The 18,107-nt window shown below is 45.1% G+C and overlaps 1 protein-coding gene and 2 non-coding genes across 3 annotated transcripts in view; 1 reads left to right on the top strand and 2 right to left on the bottom strand.

The window, feature by feature from the left end:
• The window catches only part of LOC133153224 (uncharacterized), a 33,161-nt gene extending 31,396 nt beyond the window's left edge, over nt 1-1,765 (top strand). The window contains exons 3-4 of the mRNA XM_061277380.1: nt 587-666; nt 760-1,765. Of these exons, the coding sequence (XP_061133364.1) occupies nt 587-666; nt 760-772 (93 nt within the window). The 3' untranslated portion in view covers nt 773-1,765. The remainder of the gene's footprint in view (nt 1-586; nt 667-759) is intronic.
• An 8,286-nt stretch (nt 1,766-10,051) lies between these two features.
• On the bottom strand, nt 10,052-10,216 carry LOC133153336 (U1 spliceosomal RNA). Its single transcript, XR_009714309.1, has one exon. It is a non-coding gene; the product is annotated as a U1 spliceosomal RNA (small nuclear RNA).
• Nucleotides 10,217-10,668: 452 nt separating this feature from the next.
• LOC133153338 (U2 spliceosomal RNA) lies at nt 10,669-10,859 on the bottom strand. Its single transcript, XR_009714310.1, has one exon. It is a non-coding gene; the product is annotated as a U2 spliceosomal RNA (small nuclear RNA).
• Between the last annotated feature and the right edge of the window lie 7,248 nt (nt 10,860-18,107).

Raw genomic sequence — 18,107 nt, 5'->3', positions numbered from 1 at the left:
AACACTTTGCCTTGTTCCTTTCTTCTCTGCTGTTGTTCTCAAAGATGATCTTTTTTCTGAAATAATTTTACGTTTACGGACTTAAGGAAGAGTCAGAATTTGGGTGCGTACTATACATGGGTACAGGTTTTTTCCCAGCATCGACATGCCATTATTAGGGTGCGTATTATGCACGGGGGCGTTTTATACATGGAAATTTACGGTAATTATACCTACACACCAAATAATAAAGAAGACCTAACTGGACATTTGATAGGTGATGACAAAGATTTTTATAACTTTATGATCTGATATGTATTTCTGTGCACTTTGAAATAACAAATGTTTTTTGATATATTGCCTGAATAGCTTAATGACCCTTAAGGAACTGTTTAATGCATGCCTGTGTCAGGGTGTGTCAGGGTTTTCCAAACTATCTTGATCTATGATTATGTTGGAATGTATGTAACCAGTAATAAATAACCTAGCTTGTTCCATCCTACACAATGTCGTAAAACATCCCCTGCTCTGCTAATCTAGAGGTCAAGGGCTTTTTAACTTGTCTATTCAGTCTACTATCACCCCCACCCTTTTTCTCTTAATAAAGATGCTCTTGTGGGAAGCGAGAATCAGACTTCATTCGACCATCGCTGTAAGCACAGCGACGAGTGAACTCTCCGCCTGCAGGTGTCTAAAACGACTAACTTGTCTCCGAGTGGTTCTTGCAAAATAAGTTAGAGTCAAAACCACTCTAACAGGGTGTACCTCCTTTTTTGACAGGGAGCAACCGTGAGCAAAGTGGCAGAGTGGCAGAGGGCCCAGGTGCGGCTCATTGTTAGAGGAGGGCTCTTAAGGAGCACGCTGTCAACCGCTCGTTGCCTGAGTGTCCTACCTGTTGCGATCACCTCCACGGTTGTGCCTCTAGCTCCTCGATACCCTCTTGCTCATCGACGCCACGTTCTCCTGATCCTCCGATTACCTCCACGGCTCACCGCCAAGATCCACCCCGTCTGGCTGAACTCCACACGCTCCGCGGTTGCTGCTCCCGCTCTTTGCTCCTGGCTCAGGTCCTCTCGCTCAGCCTCCACCGCATCTCCTCCAATAAACATTCATCACTCATTCTGAACTTCTGAGTTGGTTTCCTGCATGTGGGTCAAATCAATCGCCAAGACGATGACAGCCTGATGATTTTCTAAATCACGGACACTGCCAAAGTCATCTAAAAATGTTCAGTACTTGATTATAGTTTACGTTTTGATCAATGCTCTGGATTACTACTGAACGTTCTAGACCAGGGGTGGGCAAACTTTTTGACTGGCGGGCCGAATTTGGTTCTAAATTTTGATCGGGGGGGCCGAACCAGGAGCAGATGGATGTAGTGTTTGTGTGAAGTAATAGAAATGACATGTAAAGGTCATTGCATAAAAGGTTTGTACTTTTAGTAGGTAGTAAAGCATGGATATTCAAAAGAAGCTTTTTGAAATCCAATCCATTTATCAACAGCATTAAAAAAATATTTCACCAAAAAACTACTATCAGTGATTCTTATTAAATACGACACTGTTCTTATGAATAATAGTTTCCATCACTTCAGCGCCTGCAGGTCAGATTTATGAAATATCAAAGTCAAAAGTCAAAGTCAGCTTTATTGTCAATCTCTTCACATGCCAAGACACACAAAGAAACCGAAATTACGTTTCCACTATCCCACGGTGACGAGACATAGTACACGACAGACATACAAGCAAACGACAAAATAAAAACAAGAAGGCACAAACAATAAATAAAAAGAGTGATGAATAAATAATAAATAAACGAATAACACAATAAATTAGAGGAGCAAAATGGAGCAAGTGTGCATACAGCAAACAGTAAGCATAGCGCAAAAGTACAGGACGCTACGCAGAAAGGTGGAGAGAGTTCAGGATCCTAACAGCCTGGAGTATGAAGCTGTTGGTGAGTCTGGTGGTGTGGGAGCGCAGGCTCCTGTACCTCTTCCCAGAGGGCAGAAGATCGAACAAAGAGTGAGCGGGGTGACTCACATCACTCACAATCGCGGTCGCCTTGCGGGTGAGATGGGAGGTGTAAATGTCCTTCAAGGAGGGGAGTGAAGCACCAATAACTTACCAGCCGTGTTCACTATGCGCTGCAGGGCCTTCAAGTTGTAGTCAGCGCAGCTACCACCCCAAACAGCAATACAGCTGGAGAGGACGCTCTCAATTAGAGATGCACCGATCCGACTTTTTCAGTTTCGATACCGATACCGATGCCGTGACTTTGCGTATCGGTCGATACCCGATACCGATCCGATATTATGGTTGACTTAACAAGCTACATAACTCTACATGTGGAACAGAAAAGACCAAAGGCAATGGCATCAGGCAGACTACACAGTTCTTTGCTCTAAATTAGGGGTGTCCAAACTAACGGTTCAGTTTTTATTGGCCCGCAGCAAATTCTGAAAACATAATTGAATATGGCCCGCACAAGAAGCTTGAGCTCAGCTTCTCAGTTTCCACACTAGATGGAGCCCGGCACACAAAGCGTTTAACGTCCCATTAACACAGTGCTTCTCAAATAGTGGGGCGCGCCCCCCTTGGGGGGCGCGCCCCACTATTTGAGAAGCACTGCGCTAATGCCACCCACAAACCTTCCCCTCGAATCATTGCATTAAAATGAGTGGCCCGAAGAAAAGAAAGGTGGACACTGAGTGCCGAATGTTAAAAAAGATTGGACAATTTGGCTCGACCAACGTGTGTGAGAAGACGTTCAGCCACATGAACGTCAACAAAGCCCGTCACAGATCTAGGTTAACGGACCGACACCTCGGCTCTATCCTAAGCGCCTTGGGGGGCGCGGTGCTATTCCTGGGGGGGCGCGTGTGACCCTGGGGAACAGGCTTTTTTTTTGGCAGTACTAGAATAAAGTGTAATTGCGAATCTTCACAGCAGGGGGCAGTGGCGCTCTCATTGTTACTTCTGTGACGTTTGAGACAGTGCAACATTTTACGACTTACAAGACAAGTTAGGATAGTCACGATGGGGAAGGGGGGGCGCGAATACTTTTCTTCTTGCTAGGGGGGGGCGTAACAGAAAATAATTGAGAAGCACTGCATTAACACCCCCCCGGAAGAGAAGCGAACACGCAGCGTTTGACATCCGATTAGCCCCCCCCCCCCCCATTCGGGAGAGAAGCGAACGCGCAGCCTTTGACGTCCCATTAGCAACCCGAAGAGAAGCGAACGCGTAGGGTTTGACGTCCGCTTAGCAACCCGGGGAAGAGAAGCGAACGTTCGCTCCATGTTTGCGTTTGTTTAGAAAACTCTCGTGGCGTGCGGCACACGTGCTGCTGACGTATGACGTAGCCCACGTCCTAATAGATTAAGGAAAATATCGGCTCGCAGATCGGCTGCATTTTCCGATACCCGATCCATCTATTTTGTTGATATCTGGGCCGATATCCGATCCAGATATCGGATCGGTGCATCTCTACTCTCAATGGTGCCACGGTAAAATGTAGTCATGACGGCCGGAGGAGCGCTCGCCCGCCTGAGTTTCCGCAGGAAGTACAGGCGACGCTGGGCCTTCTTCGCCAGTGATGCGGTGTTGGTGGACCAGGAGAGATCCTCACTGATGTGCACCCCCAGGAACCTGGCGCTGCTCACTCTCTCCACCACAGCACCGTCGATGGTCAGCGGCAGGTGTTGGGTGTAACCCTTCCGGAAGTAAACAACAATCTCCTTGGTCTTGTCGATGTTCAGCAGGAGGTTGTTGTCCCTGCACCACGTGGTCAGAAGGTCAACCTCCAACCTGTATTGAGTCTCGTCTCCTTTGGTGATGAGACCCACCAGAGTCGTGTCGTCAGCAAACTTCACCATATATGTTTATCTAATGAGGCGAAATCACCTCAAACTGCAAACATTCTGACCAGATACATCATCTTGAAGAATCAGTGAAAGAATATTACTTCTAAATAAAGTAATAAAGAAATAGTAATGTTGGTCTCCCTTTATTGCTAGTGCATCATGGTCTGGAGTAAAATTTGTTGTGGTAATTCTTAGGATAGAGCCAAGGTGTCGGTCCGTTAACCTAGAGCTGTGACGGGCTTTGTTGACGTTCATGTGGCTGAACGTCTGCTCACACACGCAGGTTGGGCCAAATTGTCCTCTCTTATTTTTTTAAACACTCGGCACTGTGTCCACCTTTCTTTTCCTCGGGCCACTCATTTTAATGGAAGGATTCCAGGGGAAGGTTTGTGGATGGCATTAGCGTAAAACTGTATCTGAAAGCTCAGCGCGCGAATTACGAGAATGCTGGCGTCACAGCCCACACTCGAAATTCGGCACTGATGGAAATAGAGCACGGAGTGCGCCGGGTCCGTACTACTTAATACGTACACGCACTTGTGAGTGTGCACCGAGCTTTCTGACACGGCTTCCGGGAGTAAATGCGCGGGCGGGCGCTTCCCCATCTAGTATTGGGGAAACATACTAATTGCAGGGAAAATGACCCAAAAAAAAGTTCAATAATACAACTTATGCAGGTTTGGCGGGCCGGATTAAACAGCCCCGTGGGCCGGATGCATGGTAAGTGGTGAGTAAGAACTTCGCATAGTCAGGGAACATTAACAAATTGATGATGTCACAACCAAAAGTTCACATAATTCCGTACAAAATGACAAAATTGAAAGAATGATAAATGGGCGGTGTGCGAGGAAAACAACCAAGAACCCAGCCAAAGGTGATCGCCAAGGCCGAAAGACGGGATGGAAAACAACAGCCCACACACACCGAATTGCCCATAATCAGCACCCACCCCCACGGAACCAGCTCTCACCGATCCAGCACCCACTCCCATGGAATCAAACTCTCCTGCGACTCATCACCCATCAAACTCGGCCCACACTGGCATGTGCAACTGAATATAAGATGACCAAAGAACCTTGAACGTTGCCTTTTCTGAATGGAGACTTTCTGCTCTTGAGCATGGTCGCACGAAAGGCCCAGCGCTGTATTGTACTTTCCTGACAGAGCTTTCTTAACAAGAATTGTGATTGAACTCAACCAACCTGCGTAAGTCTAAATTTTGTTTCGGTCCTGTTTTGCTCGTTCTTTCACTATTAGCCCTTGTTGTCTCCTCTCAATTTAATACATCCAGGTATGGATGGAACACCAATGTTAAGTACAGGTTGGACAAAACATTGCAACATTGATAACATATATCTTGTCTAGTAAAGATCAATCTTAACACATAATCATACTTAACTATAATAATGGGCTATTCTAACTTAAACATATATATTGATATTGCTCAAGGTGTTACATCTTAAAATTATGGCATAGCAAACTCATATTCCGAAATTGTGCGTTGCTACGTGTTTGAACAGGTCGTGTTCTACCAATTGCTAACGATTTAATTTATTAGATTTGTTAGTTTCCATCAAGTCACCCTATGTCAAGCTTTAACACCATGTCCTGGTGAAATGTTCGAACTATGGGATAGCCAATGTGTCTGGGCCAAATTCGATACCCAATTTTACACCATCTTGTACCACCATGCCACTTGACAACCTTTAGAAAACTAAGGAGCATCTAAAAAACAGAACTATTTTACACTTTATACTCTTCTTTATTGCTGACACACCTGATTTATTGTGTGGTGAAATGGGGAAACTGAAATTTCATTAAAACTTTACAGTGGGTATTAGACTGCTGTACATACATTATTAGTGTCTCTTGCAGTGTTTAGGTTTCATATTAATTTATGACTACTACTCTTAGTTTTGTAATTTCTTTGAACTGAAAGTGGTGGTGTGTTAAATACAAATGTATTCAGAGTAGACTCACCACAAGGAAGTAATGTTAAATAAATAACAGGCTACTCAAAAACAGAAACAAAAGTATCATCTGATATGCGAATGCTGATATGCTGACGCCAAAAAGGCTAAACTGGATTTTCTTGGGCGAAGCTATTTGTATGGTCCAATGCATTTTAAATATCTAGTGTCACTTTCTGTGACAAAAATAGGCTTCTGATATGTGCATCGCAGGTGTCAAGGTGAAAAAGGAGGAATGTAGTCCGGTAACCTTGAATGAGAACAAATATCCAAGTGAGGTAGTAGGCACGTCTTTGGTTTATGAATTACCTTTGCAAAAATTATTTGGGGGGCTGTGCAAGGTAAACGTGCAGATTGGAAATAGTACTAGAGTAATGCACTTGACATTGCTCGACACGCCCACCGGACTCGAGGTATTGGTATTCGTATTAGTATTCGGCATTGAAGGACGTAGCCTATTAATTTGTTTCCCCCTGTCCAAATTTGACACAGTTTATATTGTCCATGGAGGCTACCTGAGGAAGAACCAGCACTCAAACTGGTCCTGGAGGACCCAGCCTAAAAAAAAAAAAAAAAACTGAAAAGAAAATTCACAACAAAGAATGCTTGTAAAGGAGTAGGAGGAAGCATACATCAGAAAAACAGAACTTAATATTTGGTGCAGAAACTTTAGTTTGCAATTACAGAGATCAGACGTTTCCTGTAGTTCTTGACCAGGTTTGTACACACTGCAGCAGGGATTTTGGCCCACTCCTCCATACAGATCTCCTCCAGAGCCTTCAGGTTTTGGGGCTCTCGCTGGGCCACACGGACTTTAAACTCCCTCCAATGATTCTCTATTGGATTCAGTTCTGGAGACTGGCTAGGCCACTCCAGGACCTTGAGATGTTTCCTACGGAGCCACTCCTTAGTTGCCCTGGGAGTGTGACTGTCCAACTCAATTCCTTTTGAGCTGAGAAAGTCAATCACCTGGAGTTCAACAGATGTCGCGTCCTCCTCACTCGGCTCCTCTTGGTTCCACTGCTCGTGCATATGAACGGGGTTATGTTTCAAAGCCGGTGATAAGGATGTCGTTCATTCTGGTCTATTGCTCCATATCGGCTACCTGGTTCTACAGCAAGTTAATCCGATGATGCAGCTGTTTCCTGTTTTGCTCGTTCTTTTACTATTAGCCCTTGTTGTCTCCTCTCAATTTAATACATCCAGGTATGGATGGAACACAAATGTTAAGTACAGGTTGGACAAAACATTGCAACATTAATAACATATATCTTGTCTAGTAAAGATCAATCTTAACACATAATCATACTTAACCATAATAATGGACTATTCTAACTTAAACATATATATTGATATTGCTCAAGGTGTTATATCTTAAAATGATGGCATAGCAAACTCATATTCCGAAATTGTGCGTTGCTACGTGTTTGAACAGGTCGTGTTCTCCCAATTGCTAACAATTTAATTTATTAGATTTGTTAGTTTCCATCAAGTCACCCTATGTCAAGCTTTAACACGATGTCCTGGGGAAATTTTCGAACTACTACATGTTTTGGGATAGCCAATGTGCCTGGGCCAAATTCGATACCCAATTTTACACCATCTTGTACCACCATGCCACTTGACAACCTTTAGAAAACCAAGGAGCATCTAAAAAACAGAACTATTTTACACTTTATACTCTTCTTTATTGCTGACACACCTGATTTATTGTGTGGTGAAATGGGGAAACTGAAATTTTATTAAAACTTTACAGTGGGTATTAGACTGCTGTACATACATTATTATTGTCTCTTGAAGTGTTTAGGTTTCATATTAATTTATGACTACTACTCTTAGTTTTGTAATTTCTAAGAACTGAAAGTGGTGGTGTGTTAAATACAAATGTATTCAGAGTAGACTCACCACAAGGAAGTAATGTTAAATAAATAACAGGCTACTCAAAAACAGAAACAAAAGTATCCTCTGATATGCGAATGCTGATATGCTGACGCCAAAAAGGCTAAACTGGATTTTCTTGGGCGAAGCTATTTGTATGGTCCAATGCATTTTAAATATCTAGTTTCACTTTCTGTGACAAAAATAGGCTTTTGATATGTGCATTGCAGGTGTCAAGGTGAAAAAGGAGGAATGTAGTCCGGTAAACTTGAACGAGAACAAATATCCAAGTGAGGTAGTAGGCACGTCTTTGGTTTATGAATTACCTTTGCAAAAATTATTTGGGGGGCTGTGCAAGGTAAACGTGCAGATTGGAAATAGTACTAGAGTAATGCACTTGACATTGCTCGACACGCCCACCGGACTCGTGGTATTGGTATGCGTATTAGTATTCGGCATTGAAGGACGTAGCCTATTAATTTGTTTCCCCCTGTCCAAATTTGACACCGTTTATACTGTCCATGGAGGCTACCTGAGGAAGAACCAGCACTCAAACTGGTCCTGGAGGACCCAGCCTAAAAAAAAAAAAAAAACTGAAAAGAAAATTCACAACAAAGAATGCTCGTAAAGGAGTAGGAGGGAGCATACATAAGAAAAACAGAACTTAATATTTGGTGCAGAAACCTACCCTAACCCTACGGAGCCACTCCTTAGTTGCCCTGGCTGTGTGACTGTCTAACTCAATTCCTTCTGAGCTGAGAAAGTCGATCACCTGGAGTTCAACAAATGTCGCGTCCTCCTCACTGGGCTCCTTTTGGTTCCACTGCTCGTGCATATGAACGGGATTATGTTTCAAAGCCGGTGATAATGATGTTGTTCATTCTGGTGTATTGCTCCAGATCGGCCACCTGATTCTCCTGCAAGTTAATCCAATGATTTGTAGTCTCAAGGCTTTTATTTCTTCTACCAGGCTCATGATGGTTTTCTGCTGTTGTCTAACAACAGAAACTTCTTCCGTTAGCATATCCATCGCTCTTTTAATATCATCAATCTCCTCCATCTGTGCCGTGTTCTTTTTTGGTGGCATGGCGTCCCGCTTGATTTGTGTGTTTGGCGGAGAACAAATCAGGAAGGGAAATTACACCTTTGTCCACGCTTGCTCAATGCACGCGTACCCACCACGTTGGCGTACGTGGCAGTATGACCTGTTGTAGACTTAGCAGAGTTCAAGAGGGCCAGAGAGTGAGTGACTTACCTGCTGAGCAATTAGAGCCGCTGTTTTGGGACTCGTGTCTTACAGGAGGAAAGAAACAATAAAACCAACTTTTGTTCACTCTCACACCAATAACATTTAGCTGTTGGAGAAAATGTCCACAAATAAATTCATGAATGCAATGCTTTTAGGTGTTTCATTGCTCTATTAGAGGTGCAGACCGCCAAATACGTTGTAACCAGGGAACCGTTTGTTGCTGCGCAAAATTTTAAGTAAAGGAAGTAAACACCCACTCCATATTTGCCACAGAGTGGGAACACCAATTAAAGACAGTCTGAAGTGTACAGTTTTTAATACCAGTCACAAGTCCATGGTAGACTCAAGAATCCTGCTTTAAGGACTTTGTCATAAATATAATATATTATAATAGTTTTTATTATCCTATGAAGCCATGGTCGTCATGGTCGCCCGCTGACTGTAGATACAAAATGACTTCAGCAAACCTGATGGTTTTGAGCCATTTTCTCTTAACCATCTTCTGCATCTGAAATCCGCTACAAAACACAGACATGGCGTTGTGTAGTTTTTCTGGGCACCAGTGGTGGTTCAACACTGAATTACTCCCTGGGCGAGGCTACTTCCGAATCGCAAGGAATCACCATTGGCTAGAAACAGTTGATGGCTAGTAATTTGAAAATGCGAGGGGGTATTTATTCTCACGGGTTGGCATGGAGTAATAGGGCTGCTGTTGCTGTTGCATGGCCCAGAGATTGATTGATAGCATTTTCTGCTATCTGGAGCTCATTGTTTCCTATTGTTAATCAGCCTCCAAACTTCTTTCAAGTGTTACTGTTTATTGTGGCGTTCAGACTGTCTCTCTGTGACTCACTGTGACTCGATCGTTGCACATAGAAGTTGACGCCTCGTCAATTACGTTTCACATGGAATATGTGTGCCTTCTTTCACCGGTCTCCTCATGAGAGACTGGAGCCTTAATTCAGAGCTTTAAACCGCTCGGCCACACTACCTAGAATCCTCAACTTCAATTTAAGATGCAGATGCCAAGTGCCTGCTTGGGCCCTGAAACAAGATTTGCAAGCGTTTGTGTCTCACTTGGTTCAGGACTCTCAATATTTAACAATCAAATCAGGGAGAGCGCGGACGCAGTTCCCCACTCTCAAAAATTACGCAGTCGAGATTCCCGCATTTGGAGAATACGCAGGGGTCAATGTGACCGTCAGTGCAATGGGCACATTTCATCCTGGGTGAGCCACCTTCGTGATCACAGTGTCACTCCTGCCAGGTTAGGTCTTATGCCTGGGCACACGACAGATTATTTTACATCCTCTCTGTTACATGACGGTGCCATTTGTAAACTAGCGAATGATGTGAGTGATGGTACTAGTGGATTAAAAATGTGTGTGTTTGTGTGTTTGTGTGTGTGTGTGTGTGTGTGTGCGTGTGTGCGCGTGTGTACTACGCACTGGGCATAAGAGGTCACAGGCGCAACGGTGGAGCATACAACCGCTGAATAAGCTAATGCGACAAGCCTCTGGTGATGGTCGCAACATGGGTTTGACTCACTGGAACTCGTGAGCAGAAGAGCAGATGTTTGTCAGCCAAATGTCCGTCTGGCTGAACTGAACGCCTTGTTTTGTTCTCCCAAGCCCGCCATGAAAAATTGAGCAGTGCTCATGAGTCAAAGAGCATCCGAATGGTCCTAGCTGCGTTGTATTGAATTTGCATTTCAATTGACCAACATAGGAAGGTGCACCAGTCCCTGATATACTGAATTACTGGGTTGATGCACAGAGTGGGCAGAGCAAGCACTGAATCCCATCTCCCTGTTCCAAAAAGCAATTTAATATGAAGTCCCTCAAAGGGGACATATCAGATATTAAACTGATAAGAACAGATACTACACTTGATCTTAGCCAAAAGGCCCAGAAGTGATGGAGTATCCGAGTGACGGACTCGCTTACAGGCTTCCCTGCCTACCCATTCTCACCGACAGGTACAGTACGGCACAGAGTGCTACTCTTCTGGGCATTGGTATATTGGCAAAATTTGTCTGCTCACTTATTTGTTCACTCTTCTTCACCCGCAGTTATGCATATAGTTCACGAGGCATATACGTATATACCTCATTTCAGCAGTCGCTATCAAAATGCACAGTGTAGGTAACTATTAAATGGGTAGTCCAGACAAACATGAAAGGCATAGATTGATATTTCGCAAAGCACTTTCCAAAGTTATCATACCTAACAACTACACTGACAAGAGTGAGACCATTAGAATAGAGCGGGCCTGATGCCAAAGGGGCAGTTGTGGGTTTTGACCTGACACCTCAAGAGAGACTAGAGCCTTAACCCAGCATTTTAGACCGCTCTGCTATACTACCGATCACCTACGTTTTCTACATTGAATTTAGTTGACAATTAGAATAGATATTGCCACGTGCAACAAAATTCAAAAGTGCCAACCGATCAGTGCATTTGCTAAAATAAAACAATAAAAAATACAATCTAAAAGTCTTTACAAACTAAAAACCACACAAAAAAACATACACAAACAAGTGACATGTAACTGCACACCCCCATAGTTTTGTTAAAAATCATTCTATTTAAAGCGTGAAATTGGAGGATAAATTGTTTGTCCACCAGCATCCAGGTTAGTGCTGCCCTACTGAGCTTTGTTCATAATGTAATGAAGCCTGAACACAACTGAGGCGAAACAATATGAGTGACAATCAGAATCCAGTTGCGAGTTGGAACCGAATGCTCGTTTGCCGATTAGAGGACATCATGAATGACTAGTGCCGAGCAGCAGAGTGGCGCAGCGGGAGCGTGCTGGGCCCATAACCCAGAGGTCGATGGATCGAAACCATTCTCTGCTATTTTGGAACTTGTGTTGTTTGGAAAGCTTTTATCTGCGAAAATAAAAGAATACAAAAATACAAGCTAAAAGTCTTTACAAACTAAAACCCACACAGGAGAACATACACAAACGAGTGACATGTAATTGCACACCCCCATAGTTTTGTTAAAAAATAATTTTATTTAAAGCGTGAAATTGGAGGATAAATTGTTTGTCCACCAGCATCCAGGTTAGTGCTGCCCTACTGAGCTTTGTTCATAATGTAATGAAGCCTGAACACAACTGAGGCGAAACAATATGAGTGACAATCAGAATCTAGTTGTGAATTGGAACCAAATGCTCGTTTGCCGATTAGAGGACATCATGAATTACTAGGGCTGAGCAGCAGAGTAGCGCAGCGGAAGCGTGCTGGGCCCATAACCCAGAGGTCGATGGATCAAAACCATCCTCTGCTATTTGAAACATGTGGTTTTTGGAAAGCTTTTATCTGCAAAAATAAAACAATACAAAAATACAAGCTAAAAGCTTTACAAACTAAAAACCACACTAAAGAACATACACAAACAAGTGACATGTAATTGCAGACCCCCATAGTTTTGTTAAAAAATAATTCTATTTAAAGCTTGAAATTGGAGGATAAATAGTTTGTCCACCAGCATCCAGGTTAGTGCTGCCCTACTGACCTTTGTTTATAATGTAATGAAGCCTGAGCACAACCGAGGCGAAACAATATGAGTGACAATCAGAATCCAGTTGCGAGTTGGAACCGAATGCTTATTTGCCCATTAGAGGACATCATGAATGACTAGTGCTGAGCAGCAGAGTGGCGCAGCGGGAGCGTGCTGGGCCCATAACCCAGAGGTCGATGGATCGAAACCATCCTCTGCTATTTGGAACTTCTGGCGTTTGGAAAGCTTTTATCCACGAAAATAAAAGAATAAGAAAATACAAGCTAAAAGTCTTTACAAACTAAAACCCACACAGAAGAACATACACAAACGAGTGACATGTAATTGCACACCCCTATGAGTACAAACTTTGCATAGTCAGGGAACATTAATAAACTGATGATGTCACAGCCAAAAGCTCACATAATTCCGTACAAAATGACAAAATTGAAAGAAGGATGAATGGAAGAGATGCGACAGTGTATGTGCAAGAATGGAGGAGAATGTTTACAGGAAGGTCACTTGGAGATAAAACCAGCAGGTGCCAGAGGGAGACAGCCAAGAACCCGGCCAAAGATGATCGTCAAGGCTGAAAGACGGAAAGGAAAACAACAGCCCCCACACACATCGAATCGCCCATAATCAGCACCCACTCCCATGGAATCAAACTCTACTGCGAACTTGCCCCACCCCAAAGACTCATCACCCATCAAACCCGGCCCACACCGGCATGTGCAACTGAATATAAGCTGACCAAAGAACCTTGAACGTTGCCTTTTCTGAATGGAGACTTTCTGCTCTTGAGCATGGTCGCACGAAAGGCCCAGCACTGTATTGTACTTTCCTGAAAACAGAGCTTTCTTAACAAGAATTGTGATGGAACTCAACCAACCTGTGTAAGTCTAATTTCTGCTTCAGTGTCTGAGACTTTTCCTAAATCTGAAGAAATAAAACGAGCACGCAGTGAGTAAATTGGATAACAGGTGATTGGCTATGGCTTTTGCCGTGACGCGCGGATAGCGCACTTCCCAAATATAGTGTGTTTATCTGCTGAGGCCTCACCATCCCTCATAACACAAATACCCCTTCACTTGATATGCTTGTATTGAGTACACATTCAAGCTTAGAGCATGGAGTTGGAAAATATGCATAAAAATGACCATACGGTCAAAATGCGCACTTGCCTAGTAATTCTGCACACTTTTTTTTTCAAAGTCAAAGTCAAAGTCTGCTTTATTGTTAATTTCTTCACATGTCAAGGCATACAAAGAGATTGAAGTTACGTTTCCTACTGTCCCACGGTGACAAGACATATTACACATTCAAGTAAACAATACAAAAAGTAAAAATGAGAAGGCACAATCAATGAATACATAAGTCAAAAAGTCAAAGTCAGCTTTATTGTCAATCTCTCCACATGTCACAACACACAAAGAGACCGAAATTACGTTTTTCTCCATCCCACGGTGACGAGACACATACCACGATAGACATACGAGTACGCGACACAATATAAAAACAAGAAGGCAAAAATTCAAACAATCAATAGTAAGAGTGATGAATAAATAATAAATAAACAGATAACACAATAAATAAGAGGAGAAAAACGGAGCGAGCAAGCATAGCGCAAAAGTAAAAAACATCATAAACAAAAAGGCACAACCAATAAATAATAAGAGTAATAATAAATAATAAATAAACAGATAACACAACAAATAAGAGCCAGTGTGCATACAGACAGTACAGACAGTAAAAGTACAGGACGCTACGCAGAACGGGGGAGCGAGTTCAGGATCCTAACAGCCTGGAGTATGAAGCTGTTTGAGAGTCTGGTGGTGCGGGAGCGCAGGCTTCTGTACCTCTTCCCAGAGGGCAGAAGCTCGAACAAAGAGTGAGCGGGGTGACTCACATCACTCACAATCGTGGTCGCCTTGCGGGTGAGATGGGAGGTGTAAATGTCCTTTCTGCAGTCCTGATTGTCCGTTGCAGTCTGTGCTTGTCTTGTTTGGAGGCCGATCCAAACCAGACAGTGATGGAGGTGCAGAGGACAGACTGGATGATGGCAGTGTAGAAGGTCTTCAGAAGCTCTCGCGGCAGGTTGAACTTCTTGAGCTGTCTCAGGAAGTACAGCCTCTGCTGGGCCTTCTTCCGGACAGAGTCTATGTGGCCGGTCCATTTCAGGTCCCGAGAGATTATGGTTCCCAGGAACTTGAAGGTGTCTGTGGAGAGAATAGTATTACTGCGGATAGTGAGGGGTAAAAGTGGTGAAGGGTCTCGCCTGAAGTCCACTGTCATCTCCACGGTCTTGAGCGGGTTCAGCTCCAGGTGGTTTTGGCTGCACCAGTGGACCAGCCGCTCCACCTCCTGTCTGTACGCAGTCTCATCATCGTCCTGGATCAGTCCGATGAGAGTGGTGTCGTCTGCATACTTCAGGAGCTTCACAGGAGAGTCACCTGAGGAGAAATCGTTGGTGTAGAGAGAAGAGCAGTGGGGAGAGGACGCACCCCTGAGGGGCTCCAGTATTGGTGGTCCGGGAGTCAGATATGATGCCCCCCAGCCTCACACGCTGTCTCCTGTTGGTCAGGAAGCTGGTGATCCACTGACAGGTGGAGGCAGGCACCGCAAGCTGGATGAGCTTCTGTTGGAGACCTGTTCAACACCGCACCCTCTCGGCCGAGTGCGTGCGCGCCCTCTCGGCTCACCCTCGGCGCGCCCTCTCGCAGCAGCGCTTGCAGTGCGCGATCCTTCTCGGCGCAGTGCCCTCTTGGCCCAGCGTCCTCGGCGCAGCACCCTCTCGGCGCAGCGCCTGTAATGATATGAGCAAACGCAGATCTGCCTATCATTGTTTATGTGAATGTAACATGTACCTCCGGACAGCAGAGGGGGCTTGGAAGATGGAGAAATGAAGATGAGGAGAGAGACGTAAAATGTCCCGGGCTGTAGACTGTATGTGATGAAGCGCGTCGAAAGAAAGTCAAAGTTCTTCTTCCTCAATATACGGTTTGCTTATTAAAAACCCACAAAGAAAAAACAACACATGGTGTCAGAAGATGGTATTGGGGAAAAAGACGGATGCAAGTGTTGACTACAAGGGCGAGTCACCAGGCAAGCTAATTACTAGCCACCGAGCTAACGATAGCGACGCATCAGCTTAGCAGTGGACGTTGTGTTGCTAACCCGCTGTGTGAAAAAGAGCGACGACAACATTGGACGGCTTACATACACTGCCTGCCCTTCAGCTTACTGGGAACATGGCTGAGAATTGGAGGGGATTTAAGCAGCGCTTTGCTTTGTACTTATCAGCAATGGGACGAGGCAAGTGACAAAAAGCAAGCTGCGGTGTTTTTTTACACGTGGTGGGTGAGGACGCACTGGAAGTTTCTAGTATCTTTACCTTCGCTGATGGAGATAATATGAAGCTAGATAAGATAATGGAATATTTTGAAGCTTACTGCATACCGAAGAGAAGTGTGACATTTGAGAGGCACAGGTTTTTTTACATATGCTCAGAAGACAGGAGAGACAATCGATCAATATGTAACAGAGCTATGGAACAGAAGTAAGACGTGTGAATTTGGAGGACTAACAGACTCGTTAATTAAAGATAATTTAAGTGGACCTCAGTGCGCAGGGAACTTAATTTGATCATATTGCGCAACCGCAGTGCGCCGGATGCTCAATGTCGCAAGTAATAATAATAATAATAATAATAATAATAATAATAATAATAATAATAATAATAATAATTCATTGAATTTGTATAGCGCTTTTCAAAAACCCAAAGACGCTTACAGGGAACAAGGCAGAGACATACATGAGGGGAGGTGACGGGGAGCAAACAATCGGATAAACTTAAGAAGAGGAAACCAGTTATGGGTAGGGGAGGTCATGAGCTTGGGAGAAGAGGTAAGTTTTTAGACGGGACTTAAATATGGGGAGTGTGGGTGAGTCACAGACAGACTGGGGGAGAGAGTTCCAGAGTCGGGGTGATGTGCAGGAGAAGGCTCTGTCACAGAAGGATTTGAGTTTGGATTTTGGGACTGTCAGACGTGAAGTGTTGGAGGATCGGAGGGGACGGTTGGGGCAGTAGGGGACAAGGAGGTCGGATAGGTAAGTGGGAGCTTGAAGATGATACGCTCCTTCATGGGGAGCCAGTGAAGAGAGTGGATAATAGGAGTGATGTGTTCACGGGACCGGGTGTGGGTAAGGAGGCGGGCAGCAGAGTTTTGGACTAGTTGAAGTCTATGGAGTGAGTGAGCAGTTATTCCAGTGAGAAGCGAGTTGCAGTAGTCAAGCCGGGATGAGATGAAGGCGTGGATGAGAGATTCAGCGGCAGGGAGCGAAAGGCAGTGCCGGATTTTAGCGATGCGTCGGAGGTGGAAGTAGGAGGTCTTGACAACTGAGCTAACATGAGGTTGAAAGGACAGTGTGGGATCAAAAATAACGCCAAGATTGCGTGCCAGAGGGGAGGGAGTGATGTTTGAGGAGTCAATGGTGAGTGTGATGGATCCAGTTTTGTTAAGGGAGGATTCAGTGCCTATGAGGAGGAGCTCTGTTTTGTCACTGTTGAGTTTGAGAAAGTTGTGGGTCAGCCATGCTTTTATTGTAGAGATGCAGGTTTCAAAATGGGTGAGGGAAGGGTTACGGGTTGGTGTCGTACGTATATAGATCTGGCTGTCATCAGCGTAGCAGTGGAAGTCCAGATTGAGTTTGCGGATGACAGTACCAAGGGGAAAGAGGTAACAGATGAATAGGAGGGGGGCAAGAACTGAGCCTTGGGGGACCCCTTGTGTAACTGGGGAGAGGATGGATGTGTGACCGGAGAGAGAGATGAACTGGTTTCTGTTGGTGAGGTAGGAGGTGAGCCAATCGAGTGCAGTGCCCTCAACACCTAGTTGGCGCAGCCTTTGGTGGAGGATGGAATGGTTCACAGTGTCAAAGGCTGCGCAAGTAGAAAATATTCCAAAATTGGAGCTTACATTGAAATGGGAGCGCATGATTTGTCGGCATTTCTGTCCGACCGCGCAATCGCAGCGCGCCCGATGCATTATGGTTACATCGCCGTCGTTAAAACTTAGCAAATATTCCAAAAGTTTGGAGTTATTTTCTGAATTTTCAGCATACCTCCCTGCGCAGGAGTTTTATTTGTTGGCCATTTTTGTCCAATCGCGCAACTGCAGCGCGCAACCGAACGCGCAACTGTAGTGCCCCGCCGACCACGCAACTGCATCGAACCCGCCGCATTATTGTGACGTCGCTGAAATTTAGAAAATATTTTTAAAGTCCTGATGTACTTTCCAAAATTCGGCGCGGTGAGACCCGGCGATCTCTCGGCGTGGCGCCTTCTTGGTGCGGCGCCCTCTTGGCGCGATGCCCTCACGACGCAGCGCGCCCGCGCGCCCTCTGGGCGCAGTGCACTCTCGGCGCAGCGTGCGTGCCCTCTCGGCGCTGCGTGCGTGCCCTCTCGGCGCTGCGTGTGTACCCTCTTGGCGCAGCAGGCGCACCCTGTCGCCGCAGCGCCCTGTCAGCGTGGTGCGCCCGCGCCATTTCGGTGCACCCTCCGAGTGCACTCCCGGCGCAGCGCTTGCAGCGCGCGCGCCCTCTCGTTCCAGCGCCCTCTCGGCGCAGGGGCCTCTTGGCGCAGTGCCCTCTCGGCG

The sequence above is a fragment of the Syngnathus typhle genome, linkage group LG4 (assembly GCF_033458585.1).
Source record: "Syngnathus typhle isolate RoL2023-S1 ecotype Sweden linkage group LG4, RoL_Styp_1.0, whole genome shotgun sequence".
Taxonomy (NCBI): Eukaryota; Metazoa; Chordata; class Actinopteri; order Syngnathiformes; family Syngnathidae; genus Syngnathus; species Syngnathus typhle.
Note: the sequence above shows the minus strand (reverse complement) of the source record. Positions and strands in the feature narration are given on the sequence as shown.